The 18,381-nt window shown below is 38.2% G+C and overlaps 2 protein-coding genes across 7 annotated transcripts; one reads left to right on the top strand and one right to left on the bottom strand.

The window, feature by feature from the left end:
- Positions 1–317: 317 nt before the first annotated feature.
- Positions 318–13,927, bottom strand: bcas1 (brain enriched myelin associated protein 1). 6 transcript variants are annotated; one of them, XM_061272275.1, is made up of 15 exons: positions 13,780–13,927; positions 13,643–13,686; positions 13,320–13,395; positions 11,482–11,789; positions 6,523–6,663; positions 5,755–5,844; positions 4,656–4,691; positions 4,240–4,458; positions 3,553–3,609; positions 3,372–3,413; positions 3,234–3,287; positions 2,846–2,884; positions 2,088–2,210; positions 1,634–1,852; positions 318–1,108 (listed from the first exon to the last, which is right to left on the bottom strand). In XM_061272275.1, the coding sequence occupies exons 1-15, from the start codon at positions 13,913–13,915 to the stop codon at positions 1,040–1,042; spliced, it is 1,653 nt and encodes a 550-aa protein (XP_061128259.1). In that variant the 5' UTR covers positions 13,916–13,927; the 3' UTR covers positions 318–1,039. The 6 variants fall into 6 exon arrangements, with proteins under 6 accessions (XP_061128259.1, XP_061128260.1, XP_061128261.1 ...); XM_061272276.1 differs by having other exon boundaries at positions 5,755–5,808; XM_061272277.1 differs by lacking the exon at positions 3,234–3,287.
- A 1,860-nt stretch (positions 13,928–15,787) lies between these two features.
- On the top strand, positions 15,788–18,050 carry pfdn4 (prefoldin subunit 4). Its single transcript, XM_061272860.1, has 4 exons — positions 15,788–15,917; positions 16,648–16,755; positions 16,823–16,963; positions 17,751–18,050. Exons 1-4 carry the CDS (start codon positions 15,828–15,830, stop codon positions 17,880–17,882), a joined length of 471 nt encoding a protein of 156 aa, XP_061128844.1. The 5' UTR covers positions 15,788–15,827; the 3' UTR covers positions 17,883–18,050.
- The last annotated feature ends 331 nt before the right edge of the window (positions 18,051–18,381 follow it).

Below are 18,381 nucleotides of genomic sequence, written 5' to 3'. Positions count from 1 at the left end.
CCTTGAACGCAGCTAGGGATATTTAACTACTCACTATTCATACTATTTATTATTTTATATTATTTACATATGTAGCCCAGTAAACTCAGCTAAATAAAATAGCTCCTTGTGAGAATTCCTGTTTTCTTGCAGCTGTCAGTCAGCAATCCAAACGAAATCCAACTATGACTATAAATTTACAGAAAGTGATTGATGCATCACACTTCCCCTCAAGTTCACCAAACACATGAACGCGTCATGTTCTTAATAATGTTCAAACCCAATGAATCATCGTGGGTTTTATTGAAGGCTTCTCTGTATGAACATTTGCCAATGAGCAAGAACCGACAAATCTCTTTATTGTCTTCAGGAAGTAACTTACACATAAACACATTAATGGAAGCAGACAAAAACATAATGTTAATCACACAAGAACATGCCACAAGACAACCATGACTTGACAGTTCAGAGGCAACTTCATATTGATTTGGTGTCGGTCGCACAACACGTATTTGCACATTGACAATTATATTATCGAGTTCATTCTCACATGGATTTGTTATTTTCAAAGCTTGCAATTATTCCTAGACGTAGCGACGATTGTGATATATCTCATGTGTCCAGTAGATGGGGTCAATAGATGTACGAACATCTCACATGAACATAACAGAATGTTGAAGTGCAATTTTCTCAAGCGCAATACACATTTAAGAGAAAGATTTCTGTTGCCGCCCAGCAACAAAAAGTAAAGTGTGCTAGTGGATCCCGTAAAAGGTGTTTGTTAGTACAAACAAAGCTAATTTCATTTCAAGTCTTTGATTTGACCAAATGTTAACCTCCTCCACATTGTCACAAAGCAAACCATCCCAAAACTACCTGCACTCTCAGTTCATATTCACTTTCATTTTTTTCGCCTCCTCGTATTGACCTTTGAACTGCTAAACTGACAAAAACAAGCAATTATTAATATGATGGTTCCGTGAAATGTTGCCATGAGCCAGCGAGAAAGATAAACACAGAAGGAAGTCTATACAGAAGTACTTGAGTGTAGATTCTGTTTTCATTTGGCTGGAGCCACGGTCACTGGCTCGGTCTGGACGCCGGCATCTGTCGAGTGACGTTTCTGACCCTGAAGAGAGGAATTTCAGAAAATGGATCAGACTTCTCTTGATGTTTGTACTGTTTGATTACAAATCATACAACCAACTCCTGGACCAGCTCGTTTTTGGCGGTTAATGTGAAGAAGGATAATTTTGACAGTGTTGTCATCTGTACGTGTTGGTTTATTCTGAGTTCCACTCAGAGATGACTCATATACTATAGACTAACTGATTATATTATTATTATATGGACTGGTTATACAGTCCAAGAAAAATCCAATACGACCATTGTAATACGACAATATATATACAATAAATAAAATCGAGGTCATGTAAATTGGCAAGTTGTACACAAGCAAATAACGAAATAAAGCGACTCTGACAAAACTACCTTCCTATGGTCAACACAAAAGTTGACTTATTATCTGATGAGCCTCTGCTGCCACCTGGTGGAGACAGTTTCACAGCATTGTGCAACGTGTTAGGCCTCCGAATTAATCTGTGGGGATCTGTAACTAAGTATTGCTGGTGTGCGTGTGTGTGTTTTTTTCTACCAGATGTTTCAAAAAGAGCTGGATGGAGTTCCTCTTCTCTGACTTCTTGGCTGCATTGGCAGCGCTGTCGCCAGCTTTGGGGGCCACTGAGGCTGCTTTGTCGTCTATGACCACCTCGCATGACTTTGCTGCAGCTTTGGGCTCCTCTTTGGTCTTTACTGTGGGAGATGCATCTGCTGCTTTGACGGGGGCAGGGCTCACCTTCTTCGGATCACTCGCCTGAAAGCAGTGAATGCAACACACCATGGTGCATAGTAAGATCGTTTGCTCGGTTCTTCGATTAATCTTTCAACATAATTTCGTCCGTGACTTGCTTTGGTTCATCCCACAGTACAAATGAGTCTCATTGTTCAGAAGATTTTTAGTGAAATATGAATTTTTGCATCAGCAGGGACAATCTCCATCTTTCACAAGTAGCAGAAAATGAACAGATGTTTTGTCGATTGCTTCTTACATTAGGTTTGAAAAAGGAGAAGAATGATGACTTTGATGGGGTTTTCTTCTCTTGTTGAACCGGTGGTGGTGGTTCTTGCTTGGCAGTGGCCTCCAGTGTCCCAGCTTTAGAAGGATCCACCTTCTTTTGTGAAAGACAAAAAATAATCATAAGCATGACCAGCTAGTTTATGAGGATAACGACTAGAACTGAGTTAAAGTAGAAACCTAAGAGTGAAAAATATTGTTAGGAGAGGAAATGTTTGAAACCAGACCCAAGTCCCTGCAAGAATAGAAAAAAGCACACCCTGATTTATCTATACTGAATATTGTCTTGAAAATAGTGTAAGTAGAATTATCTTAGACTCATGCAGTATTCACAAAGAAGAAAAAGAACAGGTCACCCAATAATTTTATCAAAAAGTAAAATTAATTCCTAGAACTTTCCACCGATGCACAAAAATCTGGATTGATTTGGCCCATGCGTCATGACTCAATAAAGTTTTATGCGGCTGGTTGAATTATTATAACCAGCAAACGTGTAAACAAACTGTTAAATTAATGACCAGAGTTGACCCCTGAAGGTCAAAGAGGAGGAATAGATAATAATTGTGCAGGATTATTGAGACAAGATGGAAGAAAAGAACCAAATCCCAGCAAAGATTTCAATCTCAAAATGTTGATTAAATACAACCAAGAGATCCTTTGTAAAAATAACACAATAGGTACACATAATAAATGTAATCTGAATGTTCCTGAATAACTCCTCTTGTTTATTACCTCGTTTTCTACCTCAGGCGGTGGTGTCTCTAATGTCATCTGCAGAAAGGAAAAGGTTTTTATTTTTGCACCAAAACTAACTAACTAACTAACTAACTAACTAACTAACTAACTAACTAACTAACTAACTAACTAACTAACTAACCAACTAACCAACTAACTAACTAACTAACTAACTAACATGAGATATGAATGAATGAGTTTGAAATAATTTGTTCTTGAATCATAAAACCACCTCCAAATTTGTCCGATTGTGTTTCTTAACATTCTCAAAAGGGGAAATTACAATTTTGCAACTGCTAGCAAGATTTGAATGTAGTTTGAATTTAACTGCAAGTCTACTGCGACTAAAGAAAGAAAAAACTTTTGTTTACATCTGCTACTTTACCTTCTCCTCTACAACCATCTGAGTTTCCTCTCTTGCCTGCTGAGGTTCTTGAGCCTCATTTGCAAATACAAATGAAAACATTTTTTTAGATAAAAAGATTACTTCTCACAAGTGAAATATTTACGTTCAGTGATTTACCTTAACCTGTACAACTGCTTGGGGCACATCCACTGGAGTTTCCTGCAGGGTAAATTAACGTTTGCTGTTGCTGTTTTTTTTTTTTTTTTCTTTTCTTAATTTTAGAGTACGTAGTTGAGGCCTAGCATGAATAGCTTCAAATAGATTCAGACACTTCCTGAGAGCAGCTGGACAAGTTTACCTGTTTTTCTACAATTGGATCTACTTCAGCTTCTTGCTCTTGTGTCTCCTTGTTAGGCTGCAGCACATTGAAACACTTAAGTTAAGCATCATCATTGTTAAAGGCAAACTTCACTCATCTGCTATTACTGATCTTACATGATCTGCATATACAACATTTGTTGTCATGAAACAAAACAATGCAGTACAAATAACATTTTCCTCAATTGACTTTGGTATCTTCTGACTAAATCCCACATTAACTATGTATCTTTTTTTCCTTGAAATAATTGAACACAGACCTAAAGAGATGTATTCCACCAAACACTCAGAGAATGTAAAAAGTCTACACACCACTGTTTAATGCACGAAAAACAAATGTTGGGTAAACATTCTTGACTGGGCTGTCTCATCCCAACGTGCAGCGAAGTCATTTGATCGTAACCTGTAAAGTTGTTTGAACGTAATTGATAAAGTCATTCAAATGTATTGGTAAAACAGAGGCTGAATGCTAAAAAATGTTTTCTCCATAATTCCCATCGTTCCAACATTTTTATCAATACGTGCAAATGACTTCAAACATGTTCAAACGACTTTGCCAAATATGTTCGAATGACTTTACGGAATACAGTCAAACAACTTTACCAAATACATTTTGAATATACTAGAATAGCATTAATGGACACAATCTTATATTGTGTATATTTACCTTTGAATGGAAGAATTTGCTCAGGACATCTTTGGCTGACTTCCCTTTAGGGAATTCCGTGCCCTTTGCCGCAGCTTTTGTTTTTTCTTTGGAGGTGGAGGCTTTGGCTGCTTTGCCACTTAGCTCCACTTTGACTTCCAGTTTTGGAAGCTCTGGAGGAGGAGGTGGCGGGATCAACATTCCCTTGGAGGCGGCAGGAGGATCAGATACTTGTGCAACCTTTGGGGGAGAGCTTGAGTTAGGATGTTTGTCTGCAAACATGGGGAGGACAGATGTTACAACTGCCGAGTACTTAAAACCAAGACGATTTGAAAATCCATCAAGAGTTCAATAAAGGAGATTTAGCAGGAGGTTGACCGAAGACAAAGGCAGAAAGGAACCCAATAGCTTGATAAGGAAACAAACAATGTGCTCACAGTGGTGGTTGGCGCTGGCTGTTTCTCCCTCTGTCGCTGTTTTGCAACAAAAGAGGCAACATTTTAATGTAGATCAGTAAAAAATGCATCCAGTTTATTGGCAATAAATAGAAAGCTACTTTAACTGCCATCTTTAACCTGCATACTAACCATCAGATCAAAACATCCATTAATCTGCGTTGGCTGATCTTTGTTTTTTAAAACTAAGCATTGGCTTTCAGAGTCTTTGGACAATTCTGCTAACCAATTATAGTTGATTTCAATAAATAACTGAATGAATGAATGAATGAATATGAGCTGTTACCATGTTTTTTAAGGGCTGGGCTATATAGCAGGACATGCTTTGGATTACAGAAACTGCTAAAAAGACAAACTAATTGATTAATTACCGTATTTTCCGGACTATAAAGCGCACCGGACTATAAGGCGCACCTTCAATGAATGGCCCATTTTAAAACGTTGTCCTTATATAAGGCGCACCGGACTATAAGGCGCACCATTAATGCATCATGTCAGATTTGTAATCCAAATCAAATCATTCTCCATTTTATCTTTTTTTTTTTTCAACTTCAGATGCAACAAATTACTTTATAATCACAAAATAATGATCCATAGTCTTTTTGATTCATGATTCATAGTCTTCAGTGGGCCACTTATGATTGATTTCATGACACAATGCTTTGGGCCAGTTTAAATTTAGGAATTTGGTTCATATATAAGGCGCACTGGACTATAAGGCGCACTGTCGGCTTTTGAGAACATTTTAGGTTTTTAGGTGCGCCTTATAGTCCGGAAAATACGGTACCCAGTCCTGGTTCAACATAAAAAAAAAATTAACATGATGAGGAAGTGGATTTAATGAAGTCATCGGGTGAAATTAACATTACATGTACAAAGGTTGCACTTTGGGCAGAATCTCCCACACCAGACCCGGACCAACCAATAGTATAGATTTGAATTTTAAAAAATCTGGACACAGAAGGTTTTTGCCCAACAATGACAGATATAGTATCATAAATAAAAAATTGGAGAATACCATCTTGTTTTCATTGTGATCATCTATGACCATTTATTTTTAGTCGGATTGTGTCATGGTCACCTGATCTGTTATGACTTCAGAAGTTTCCTTTTTGGATGTTTTAGTAGGAGTCGTCTGCCGAACAAGGGAAGGGACAGCTACGGTTAAATTCTGTCATGAAAAAAAAAAAAAACACAAAATAGAATAATAGGTTGCCCAAGTGTTACATTATTAAAGATTGCATTACAAATGTTAAAGTTGAACATAAGGCACATTAGAAAGAAGGTCGTTCATAAAAGTACGAACAAAATAAGCGCTGTCGGTGGCCATGTTGTGTACACAGTGTGTCGCTGTCAGAGTGGCGGCCATTGTGCTCTGGAGATGGCGTAGGCCTGCCCTCGCTCTATCTTTACCAATCTGAACTTCTAGCTGCACAGGCCTCCCTTGTGAGCTCACACGATGGCTCCAACAATGGGCTGCCACATTCCCGCATGTTCCAAGCCTTGATTAGCATCGCGCGAGGGCACTGTAACTCTTTAAAACGCCACACGTTCCAAACGACGGCATGATGAAGAGGAAACACAATGGCTGCCTGTTGTGCATCAGGGCATCATTTGTTATGGATAGCTTTGGTGCAACGAACAACGTCATTGTTACAATTTATTTGTAATATTAGCAAAAGGAATGCGTTAAAAAAACAATAATCTGGTTCATTTGAGTGATTAAGAGCTAATCAAATCAACATTTTATGAAATTCTTCAATCCTGGTGGTCGAAGAGCAACATTCAATAACCAAAATATCACAAACGTACAAATTATTCATGTTTACATTTAAAATGTATCACTTACTAAATTTTTGAAGAAGTTCATAACTGGACTCTCTTCTGGGTTAGTCTTGTCTTCTGCAGGTGGACAGTTAGCGTTGTCAATTGGTTCTGGATTCCCACCGTCTGGTTCCGTCAGTGCCTCTGGGTTTTGGTTAGCAGTCGCCTAAGCACCATCACACAGAATTAGCCTTTGGAGGGTTATGCAGTAGCAGAGCAGTGCAACAGCGTCTTAATCACAGCATTGAGATGGGAGCACAATTCCAACCATGCCTCTGCCTACTCTGCACATTGTAAACAATCACCCTTTTATTAACGTGCATGCTCCCCCCTCACTCATTGATATTCAAGTATGTTGGATGGTCATTTTTCAAAGAATTGTTAGAAAATCCAAATACCTTGCTGTGGCTCTTTGAAGTTGCTATCATTGATTTTATCGTGATTGGATAAATCTAATGATAATTATGGGAGGATTGGGTTTTTTTTGCCACTGAACAAAAGTAACTTTCATAAACATCTGTTTAGTCTTCAATGAACATGAGGTTTGTTATGTGCAACAGTCTTCCATCAACTCCATATCAGACATAATGTAATATTCTAGTCGCATTTTTCAGTTAACAATGAGGCTACTTCAAGGGCCTTACATATTTTGTAATTTGTAAACATCACAGCAAATTCTACAGAGCCACAGACGTGAAAAAAAAAACAATTGTGACCACGATTTTGGTAAAGCATCCTGACAAAATACTAAATTAGCTCATAGCAATCACAGAAAATGCACGTCACGCACATGCAGTCCATATCTCAATTTCACTGCTTATATTTTAGTTGGGTATTTTGAAGGAACCATGTTTTATAAAATATGTTTTTTGTTTTGGATATTACTTAAATGTTGTCGTGGTGTCATGTTAAACAATCAAAGTCAGTTCTACTTTGGGTAAAGCAAGCCAAGCAGTTGTTTATCTATCTATCTATCTATCTATCTATCTATCTATCTATCTATCTATCTATCTATCTATCTATCTATCTATCTATCTATCTATCTATCTATCTATCTATCTATCTATCTATCTATCTATCTATCTATCTATCTATCTATCTATCTATCTATCTATCTATCTATCTATCTATCTATCTATCTATCTATCTATCTATCTATCTATCTATCTATCTATCTATCTATCTATCTATCTATCTATCTATCTATCTATCTATCTATCTATCTATCTATCTATCTATCTATCTATCTATCTATCTATCTATCTATCTATCTATCTATCTATCTATCTATCTATCTATCTATCTATCTATCTATCTATCTATCTATCTATCTATCTATCTATCTATCTATCTATCTATCTATCTATCTATCTATCTATCTATCTATCTATAATATCAGTATTAGCAATGGGAATGGCAGTGCTTTTTACTGTGATGAATAACTAGCATGAGTTCATTCAAATTTACTCATTTGAAAGATTCATTCACTGAATCGTCATCTGCGGAACCTTTTGCCCATTCACTCCAGTGTTGGCTCCTTTACATTAACAGAGCTGCTCTGAACATGTGCATGTCTCCTCAAGCCCAACCGATAGACGTCTTCTGTGGAGATCATTGTGTTGGTGGAGGTCTTTGCACTTCCTTCTGTTGGGGAATTTTCTGCATTCCTCCATGATGGACAAATAAGAATAGTCAATAGTTTTTTAAATTATTTTATTGTCAACATTGCTACATTACAAAGTGAATTAGATATTTAAAAATACAGGTGCCTTGACATTGTCAAAATGCAATCACGTTTACAGCAGTGTTCTGTACATTTAAAAGCCTAAAATAACAACAACAAAAAAAGTTTTTGTGTTTCATTGCTGTTCTTCTGGAGCTACTTGAATGACAACCATGATCTTATCACTCGATGAAGATATGTCAAAATATTGAAGTCTGTAGGGTGAATCTTCAACAACAGATGTACATGAAGACTCCAGCCTCATGAGTAAATCTTCCATGTGTTCCTGGCGTTCCAACTTTTGGTCTGACCACTCTTCAGTAGGCATAATTTCTGTTGTGTTGACACTTGATTCAGCCTTTGAGGTCCCAAGGCAAGCTTCATCTTCAGGAATATCTAACGCTTCCATTAAGGACAGGGACTCTTGAACATCATGTTTTGTGTCCTCAGTTTTGACAACACTGTTCTCTTCTAGTGGATCCTCATGAACTGAGCGACATGAATCCAGATCCCCCCCTGTTAATGATTTTGCTTGCAAAGTGTCTGTAGAAGTGGTTGTACAAACATCAAGATTTTCAAACATCCCTTTATCAAAAAGCTCTATTCCGGTTGTTCCTTGAGTCTTGTGAGGGCTTTCATTTTCCTCTTTGGGTGCATCTGAGATTGCAGAACTTTCGGCTGGTGCATGTTTTGATGATTGACAGATCTCACCTTCATCAGATGTTTCTTCAAAATGGCTCTTGTCTTTGGCAGAGATGATGGGCTCCTCTACAGTTGGCTCAGAGTTTTGTGGGATTTCACTGGGTGTTTCAAAACATTCATGTTCTGACAAAGAAGCTTCGGATGTTATTTGTGCTTCACATTTCGTCATTTTATTGACTACTCCATTTTTTAGCTGAGTAAAATCCTTCAAGTGAATCTCATCTTGAGCATCCTTTACAATTGGCTTGCAAATTGCAGGTATTTGATCAAGTGGTTTGGGACATTTGTCTTCTGCCAAAACTTCCAAAGATGCTTCACAAGATGATTTATCAATAGGTGTATTTTCCTCAGTTTTTATCTGTGGAGATTCCTCAAAGTAACCTTTCGCAGGAGTAAAATTCTCATTCTTACTCGTCTCTGAGATCTCAGTGAGTGGTTGCGAACAGAATCCAGCTCCCACAAATGTGTTGGTGACATTACATTCAGAGGACAATTCTTCATCAAGTGTACCGTCATCAATGACTTCATTTTCTTTCTTTGTAGATTCCTCAAAATGTAGGTCATCTTTAGTCGGAATGTTGGTCGCCACAGTTTTTCTTGGTACTGCGGGGATTTTGATGAGTAGTTCCGAGCGGTATGCCACAGCTTGCACAGCTGGTTTGGTGACTTCACATTGAGAAGATAATTCTTGGATCGGTATAGCTTCATCAACACTTCCTAGGACTGCCTTTACGTCCTGTTTAGATTCTACAGAGGCGATCTTGTGAATGGTCTCCATGAAGGTAGGCTCTGAATCACCAGCCTGCTGTGCAGAGGATACAAACCTGACTACAGTGTTGGCTTGTTGTTGGTGGTCATCATTGGCAGGTTCCAGAAGCATAGTAGATTTGAATTTGGGGATCTGAGAGGGGAGAGCAACTGCTTTCTCTTTGTTACCATCTGCAGGAAAGTCAGATTCTGCATTGGTTTCCGGTGCCGTGTCAAAGTCTTTATCATCTGCATCCGCTAAACATTTAACAATATGATGTTCAAGAACTTCGTCAATGATTGACAGTTCTTTGTACCAAATAGTGGTTCTTTCTGAAGAATCCTCAAGCACATCAACACGTTGAGCAATATTCTCAAAGACTCGCTTTGGTCTCTCAAGAAGCAAATGCTCTTCCTCCTCTGAGATGGTTTCCATCATTGTGATTAGTGGCTCAACATTGGCTGATGGGATGTCATTTCTTCCCGTGATATCATGGGGGATGACTTCAGGTTCAGCAGTCTCACTCAGAAGTGTTTCATCCGCTGAGCCGCCTTCTCCAACCTGAAGCCGAGACACGTTGACGTCATCAGCTATCTCAGTGATGGATCCTACTGGCTGATATTTGACTGGGATTTTTGTATCAATTTTATGAGTGTCATCAAGCCTCCTTTTTTCAGGATTCTGGATTTCACCAGTCACCTCCACCCTCTCAGCCCTGAACACGCTATCCTCATTGATGATGTCAAAAGTGGTGATCCCTGTTGCCTGGTTGTCCGACAGTTCTTCAATCGCCTCCCTTGCGATCACGATATCGGATTCACTCGGTTCGTTGGCTCGATCCGTTCCGACCAGGACCTTGGTGGTCAGTGCTCTCTCCGCATCATCTCTTGTTTGTGTTGAAATATCTGATTCAACTATTCTCTCTGTCTGAGTGGATGATTCGGCTTGATGCAGATAATCCGGTTCCATTTTGGGTGCTGATGTGCTGACTCCATCTTCTCTGCTTGAACTGGATTCCTTTATCATGAAAATCAAGATTCACATTTAGATTCATACTTTGGCGTTTGACCCTGGGACAAATAATAACCATGTTTTTGAGCAGGATGTATATTGACCCATAAAATGTAACTTCATAGGAGTTGGTGCAACAGATTAAATGACACTTTTATGTATTTGATTTCAGAGGCATATGATTGAAGATTTAAATGACAAATCTTAAACATAAACAAATAGTTTGATTTTCATGTGTAACATTAGACACTATAGAGGCTATGTGATTGTTTGACATTGGACAGAGAAAGTTAGCTTAGCGCCTCACGATATCCGGAAAGATGGTTGAAAGTGTGATACGGACACGTCACTTTTTTAACCATCTTGGCGCTGATTGGTTAATGTGACCGGAGCTCCAGTAATATGCTGCTTTTGATTGGAAACCTTAGGGGCGATACGAGCACTTAAACTTGTGCTTGATAATGAAAACTTACTTTACTTACCGTACGACAACAATGGTTGTCCACTGAAGGAGTCTTTAAAATTCCTCCACTGGCAGCGTAATTAAGTAAAGAGTGTCTTTAAGTTTTATATTTTGTAAATATTAGTGGTTTAGTTTTTAGAGTTTCATATTAGAACCTTTGCCAGAACTCACGAGAAACTTAACCGCCTGACCTAAGACCCAGGCCCAAAGTTTTCTCTCAGAATTATATTCTCATCCCATTTCAAAACGAACCCTTGAACCTGGTCTTGACCCCCAACCCAACCAGAATCTCCATACTCTTGGTCCCTTCCTTAACCATAAAAGAGAAAATACTCACCAGCTGTGTGTCTGTGGTAGGAAGACTTGCTTCTATTGCAATATTCTCATGAGTCTCTTCTACAGCAACATGCTCTGCATCAACTGGCGCCTCTGGTTCTGCTTTCCTTTTGAATATTTTGTCAAAAAAATGCATTTTTGCTCCGGGTTTCTCAGCCTCTTCTGTCTCAGAAGTGGCGGACGGCTTTTCGGGAACAACTTGGGTTTCAGCTTGCTGACTATCCAAGTGCATCACCACATATTCAGAATCTGCGTCAGAATTGAATGCTGCAACCTTGCTGGTTTGTTGGTTTGGTGTCAAACTTTCAGCTAAAGAGAATAAAAAAAAAGTCAAATGGTGACATAACAATCATGACTGAGAAATCTTTTGCGCTGATAATTCTTTGGAGGCCACCAATCCCATTAAAGCTGTGTTTTGTTTTCATTTAACTCATCTGAGTGTGTGTGAATTTGCTGAAGGTTTGCCCTTGCAAAAACAGGCACAAGCTTGATTTCTCAAATAAGTAAGATAATCTACTAACCGGGCGCACCCAGGATCTGTTTCTGCCAAACTGACAATATTGACACAGAGTACTTTTTGAACCTTTTGGGAGGAGTTTATACAAATATACATAACCTTGTTCAGGCAATGTGATTTTCTAAAACCTGTAACCAACAGCATATGCAATCTTTTAGAGTGAACACACAAGTTAGCCTGTTTTGGGGAATTACAATAAATCAGCTCAATGGTGATTTTGTCCCAATTTTGTCCATCATAAACTGAGCTAATTTTATTTTAGCATTTTCCTTTAAAAGGTTGTTCAAACTAATATTTGTCAATGATTAAATCAGTTAGAGTATAACTAATGCTGTGTCTGTTCTTTGAAAGAATCGTGCTCCATGAAGTAAACATGGGCTTGTCTACCCAAGAACATGAGATTAACCCGATCACCATTGTGTAAACATCATCTCACTGGATGATTCTCTCTGCAGGGACAGTAACTGCACCATGACAGATTAAATAGCCCATTTGAGAGACTACGCCTATAGTTCACAATAGAGAGTACAAGAAACAGTCACTGTTTACCTAGCATTAAAAAGTCCAAAGGACGCACATTCATCCTGCGCATGAGAGGCTGATTTTGTTTACCACTGACAGATAGATACATAATGTGTTTTGAAAAGTAAGCGAGGAAAAAATATAATTATGATTATGTACGATCTAATTTGGCAGCTATCGATGTCAGCGTTATAATTATAAATATAGTAGAAATGCGAAAGCTGAACAGGGCACCTTTGACAATTCGGAATTCAACCAAAGGTTTTGGGGAAAATGAATTTTTATAGTCACGCATATCTAGTCATAAAATGTAGTTCGAATTATCTTTTGATTTTTTTTGCAACTAACAACCTCAACAAAAACTGTGAAGGGAATTGTGAAACTGAATATAAAAGGAATTTACCATTAGTTAAGATCACTCAAATTTTCTCTTCGCTATTAAAAATGGTTCATTGGACAGGTGTAAAGAATGTTTAATAATAATGCGAGTGCAACTCACTATGTTCTGCACTTTTTTTTTTTTAATATATTTTGTTTATTCTCAGCAATGTTAACAGTGGTAAGTTCTTTTCACATTTATGTGGTAAGTAAAATATTACAGTTACATAAACCACTGTCTATTTATTAAAGATGAAAGTCGATTAGTATTATGCTAGAATACATTTTCCATTTCCATTTTTTAGAAAAACGTGTTTCCAAATCCCAACAAAACAGTGATATGTATATTTGAAGCTCAACCATACAAAACTGTGATATGTATATTTGAAGTTCAACCGTAACATTGATATAAAAAAACTCACCTTCATTTTCTAGTCCATTTGATGTCATGTTTTCTGCTAGGCCATTCAGTCCTCCATTTTTATCACACTGATTGACCTATAAACATATAGTATGGAACAATGAAAAGAAAAATGACAAGTGAAAAACATAAGTAAGCATTCCTAAATGCTACCACATGAATATGATAACAATCTAACAATCAAATGAATAATCATCATAATCACCTGGCCCACTTATTCTCAATGATTAATAAAATAATCAAAAATTATAATAATGAGAATTGTATTATTGTTCTTAGTTACTAATAGTTTCCAAGGTGAATTTGCTTCATCTGTCATATTACCTTGCTTGGATCTTTGTTTTTGGAATGCTCACTCCCCATACTTACTGTAAGACCAAAAGATGCAGGGAAGCCAAGAGAAATTAGAACAGAAGTAACTGCAGCATTTGGTCACATGTAATGTGAATCAATTGCCTTACCCAAGCGGCTCTTCAGGTCTAAGTAAATGAGATCCTCCCTTGGAAGACAACAGGTAGAGTAACACCCTGTCAAAAGGGGTGGACTCGTCACTTCAGCCCAACTGTGCTTACCTACCGCCGTTGTAGACAAGATCATTATATGTGTGCTTGCAGATGGGTGGGACTCTTCTTAAATAATCAATCAGATTTTCTCCCTGGAAGGCCCAAAAGACGTGCAGCAGCAGCAGCAGCACATGATTAGTTCAAGCCCTCTTGAGCCTTCTTCCCGGTGTAAAAATAATAGTGAGTTTTATACTTAGTTAAATTGTATTTTTCAGGTAACTAGGTTTTGAGTGACAGACTCCATTACGGCATTGAACATATGAAATATAATGTATAGGAGCCACATAAAGACCACACACTTTCAAATCTGCTTTAATTGAACAAATGTGCAGAAGAGTATCTCAACATATTTTGATGCTCAAATGCACAAGACAACCATTCCTCATCTACAGACCCATTGAATCAAACCAAAAACAACCACATGGTGTTCTTTTTTTCTTGCTATTTATTTATTTATTTATTTATTTATTTATTTATTTATTTATTTATTTATTTATTTATTTATTTATTTATTTATTTATTTATTTAAATTATTTGGGCCTGTGCTAAGCGCTCTCTAGCATAAAAAGTCCTATTCAAAACTGCTGTGATTTGTGAACCCAAACGCACTTTATTTTTTTACAGTCATTCTTCCAGCCCCAGTGTAAAAAACGCTGCGGTCCTGTTGTTGTTTTTTTAACAAAATCAAGATTTTTGCTTCTTTATGACAATTCAGCCTTGGTGGCGCTGCACTCAGCTGAGTGACATTCCAGTTGTCTTATTTGTTTATTTTATTAAGATTCCGGTTCCATTTAATCAAAACCGACATGAGGCTTAAAATATCGAATGTGACATTATTCCATTTCAAAGCAAAGATGTTTGTGACTTGTCAAGAGCGAGTAAGGGCTCCTTTTGATCAGAGCTCATCAAAAAAGACTGAGCTCTGTGATTAGATCATTGTTCCGTTAAAGATTGCACAATGCCTCTCAATTCTGCAAACCTTTCACCATCCAAGATGACAGCTCATCAACCGATTTCTTCCTTTTATCAGTCTTGGGTTTTTTTAGCTGTCGAAATGTGTCGCGATTACGGGGCCAAAAGTTCCTTTAGCGTTTGTTTTGTTTCTCTCAGAAGCCAACACTGACATCACTCAGTTACACTGTGGAAGAAAAACATGTTTTTTTTCTTTTTAAATGGACCTAAAATGTGCTGTATTGATGGTAAGTGTTGGAATGCTTGAGCACAATGTACCAATTGTGACGTGCACATTAAAGTGGGAGTTGGATTCCCCCAGTCTGGAGTGCGCTCTTTATATCAGACGTGGTGGCAATGACACATGCCAATTACACAATGCTAAAAAAAAAGTGTTTAATTCACAATACATGTATTTAATGCACTTTTTTCATGGCAAATGGATTAAATGTGTGTGTCAAATAAGATTTTTTTGGGCTAAGAATGCTGCTGGGCTCATACAACGAACATCATGGAAAAGATTGGGCTCGACTTTTGGGGTGCTACTATGTATGGCATGCACATTTAGAATGGATTAATGGTGTTCTTTCTTTACAGATGTTCAGTAAATATTTGAGTTTAGGGCACGGTACTGTTTGCTGGAGATATAATGACAGTGGACTCATTTAATAACACCTCTGACATTTTTCATACATGTTTGTATCCAAATAGTGCCTGTCCACCCTTTAAATGTGACATTCTCTGCCACTGCTTAGCCTCACTGGGTACATGGGTGTGCTGGAGCCTTTCCCAGCAGTTTACAACCCATGACCTTTGAACTGTATGGACAAACCTGTCAGATACCATGCTGCCAAGTGTAAAATTAAGACAGCCTAAAACTGTTCTAAACTGTGGGAAAATGCAAAATATGCCTCATGCAACAACAAAAAAATCTTGTAAGGTTGTGCCCACTTCCCTGTTCGCGAGAGAGAAAAAATTGTGGTCTACCGCGGCGCATGGGGGCGCTGTTAGTTCCATCCTGGCGCTCGTTTCCCCACTGTTTCAACGAAGAACTGAAGATGGCTGCAACCATAAAATCAACACCCGTAAGTTGATTTTAAAAGACTATTTCTGGTCTCCAACATATGCTACCGCTTTTGTATAGATGTTGTGTTTTGTAAATTAAACTGTCGGTGCTGTAAGAGCGCGCTTCCGATGATTTTTGATCGCGGTCACACCCTCATTTCAATCATAGCAGCGTGTGCTAAGTAGCAGCCAGCTACCTCGCCAGTCATTCTGCGTAATTATTCTGCGATTTATTAGTAATTAGTTGGATAGCATATTCGTTGCACAAACGATCTCTCATTTTTTTAAATAAGCAGACAGACAAATGAACGAAATGACAATGGAATACGTTTGTTAAATCGTTCAGATTCACCTATTATAGCAGTTGCAGAGTTCAATCTCGCTTCATTCTGTTCTCAGTTGGGTTGCGTGTTCTGTAGGTGTCCGTAATTTCTGGGTTTTGGAGAAAAGGTAGCGTAATACCATGCCCGTGTCGTTTGAATTCATGAATGATAACATCTACAGGAACGTAAAACACAGCAGTAGTATAAAATCGTAGCAGTTCTACTAATTTATGAATTGAGGTGTTGCATTGTACACTCCTAAAATACATTCATTTTCTCAAGGGCATGCGTGATTATCAAAATGGAGTTTTGTGCATGTTGAGACCTCCAGAATATTTCCTAATCACAGAATTACAATTTATTATGCAAGTTCAACAATGCGTGTATCTTGTGTTTGACTTCACCAACCTGCATTTCTCACTCCTAGGGGGTCGAAGATGTCAATGTCACTTTTGAAGACCAGCAGAAGATCAACAAGTTTGCCAGGAGCACGAATCGAATGGCAGAGCTAAATAAAGAAATTGAGGCAAAGAAGGTGAGGTTTGCTAATATTGTGAGTTTGTCTGCGATTCCCACCACTGATGTGCTCTCTTGCCTTGCAGAAATCACTGCAGAACTTGGAGGACGCCAGCGACGACCTATTAATGTTTGACGATGACTCACTTTTGATCCCTTATCAAATCGGTGACGTTTTCATTAGTCACACGCAGGAAGAATCGCAAGAGATGCTGGAGGCTGCCAAGGTAGTTCACTTCACATCTCCTATCACCACACTATGCTTATCAAGTTGATGCATTGTATGAAATGATTTCCATTGATTGAATGTAACTGTACTTTTTGATTGTGTTACGTTTTATGCTTTATTTTTTTTACGGGTATAGAAAATGAATTATACCTGTGCAGGGTAAGAAACGTTTTACTCTAACCCAAACAAAACCATGTGAATTCTCCCAGCCATTCAGTGAAGCGAGTTTATGGTTAAAAACCACAAATGAATAAATTAGGATTAAACATGATGGAATAAACGTACACAAATATAATGGTCAGTTCTTATTGACACTGTCAGAGAGGTACTCATTTAAAAACAAAGGTATAACTTTGGATATAGTTTGTAGCTCCTCTGGTTTTTCACTCTCCTTATTTAGGTGACCAAAATGCAAGCGGCAACTCTCATCATGATACAGCGAAGTTGTACGCCACTAAAGTTTACCTTGGGTTCTACAGTCTTGTCTTTCTTTATCGTATTATGTACTGATTTTTTTGTTTCACGTCCAACATGGGTCACTTTCATCTTTGGTCCTAGATCCGAAACACATCTCTCTGAACTGAGAGGTCACATTTATCCGACTTTACGTAATTAAAAGGCAAAAGACGTCACCATTCTGGACCGGGAATAACAACAGCCCTGGCAGACGATGAAGTGAAAAATAAGCAGTGAACTGGAAAACAAAAGCCACTGAATTGTTCTTTGGAACAGGCCTTTGAATCATCCACTGTGTGTAATTGTAAGTGGCTTGATTGTGTGAGCAGGAAGCACTTAAGCAGGAGGTCAAAGAGCTTGATGAGCGAGTGTCAACCATCCAGCAACTGTTGTTGGATCTGAAGGTGCAGCTCTACGCCAAGTTCGGTACCAACATCAACTTGGAGGCGGATGAAAGCTGAGGCGAGACATTGTCAACACACCTCGTAAGGACTTTGACAGAACTTTCGACACACAAACAGAAGGTCCAGATGGACCCGACTTGTGATGTTATCGTGAAGAACCTCAAGAACAACAATCAACAATGGGGGGGGAAATGAAATAAATAAATGCCATTCAAGTATATATTATTCAGTCTCACTTTTTTTAATGTGGCAAGTATTTTAAATCCAATGGTTTCAGGGATCAAATCATGGCGCCAGCCTTCTGGTATAGATTTTGTATTTTCTTCCTGTGCTTGTGGGTGTTTACTACAAGTAGTCGGGTTTCCTCCCACTTTACATAAATATGCATGTGATATTCATTTTAGATTCATAGATGACAAAGTGTTATCCATGTGTAAATATGTGCTTTCTGATTGACTGGTAACTTATCCAGGATTTAGCTCATCTCTCGCGCAAAGCTGGCTTGGCTCCATGAGGACAAGTGCAGTAGAAAATAAATGGTAATGATGAGGGTCAG

The sequence above is a fragment of the Syngnathus typhle genome, linkage group LG2, assembly GCF_033458585.1.
Source record: "Syngnathus typhle isolate RoL2023-S1 ecotype Sweden linkage group LG2, RoL_Styp_1.0, whole genome shotgun sequence".
Taxonomy (NCBI): Eukaryota; Metazoa; Chordata; class Actinopteri; order Syngnathiformes; family Syngnathidae; genus Syngnathus; species Syngnathus typhle.
This window is presented reverse-complemented; position numbering and strand designations above follow the sequence as displayed.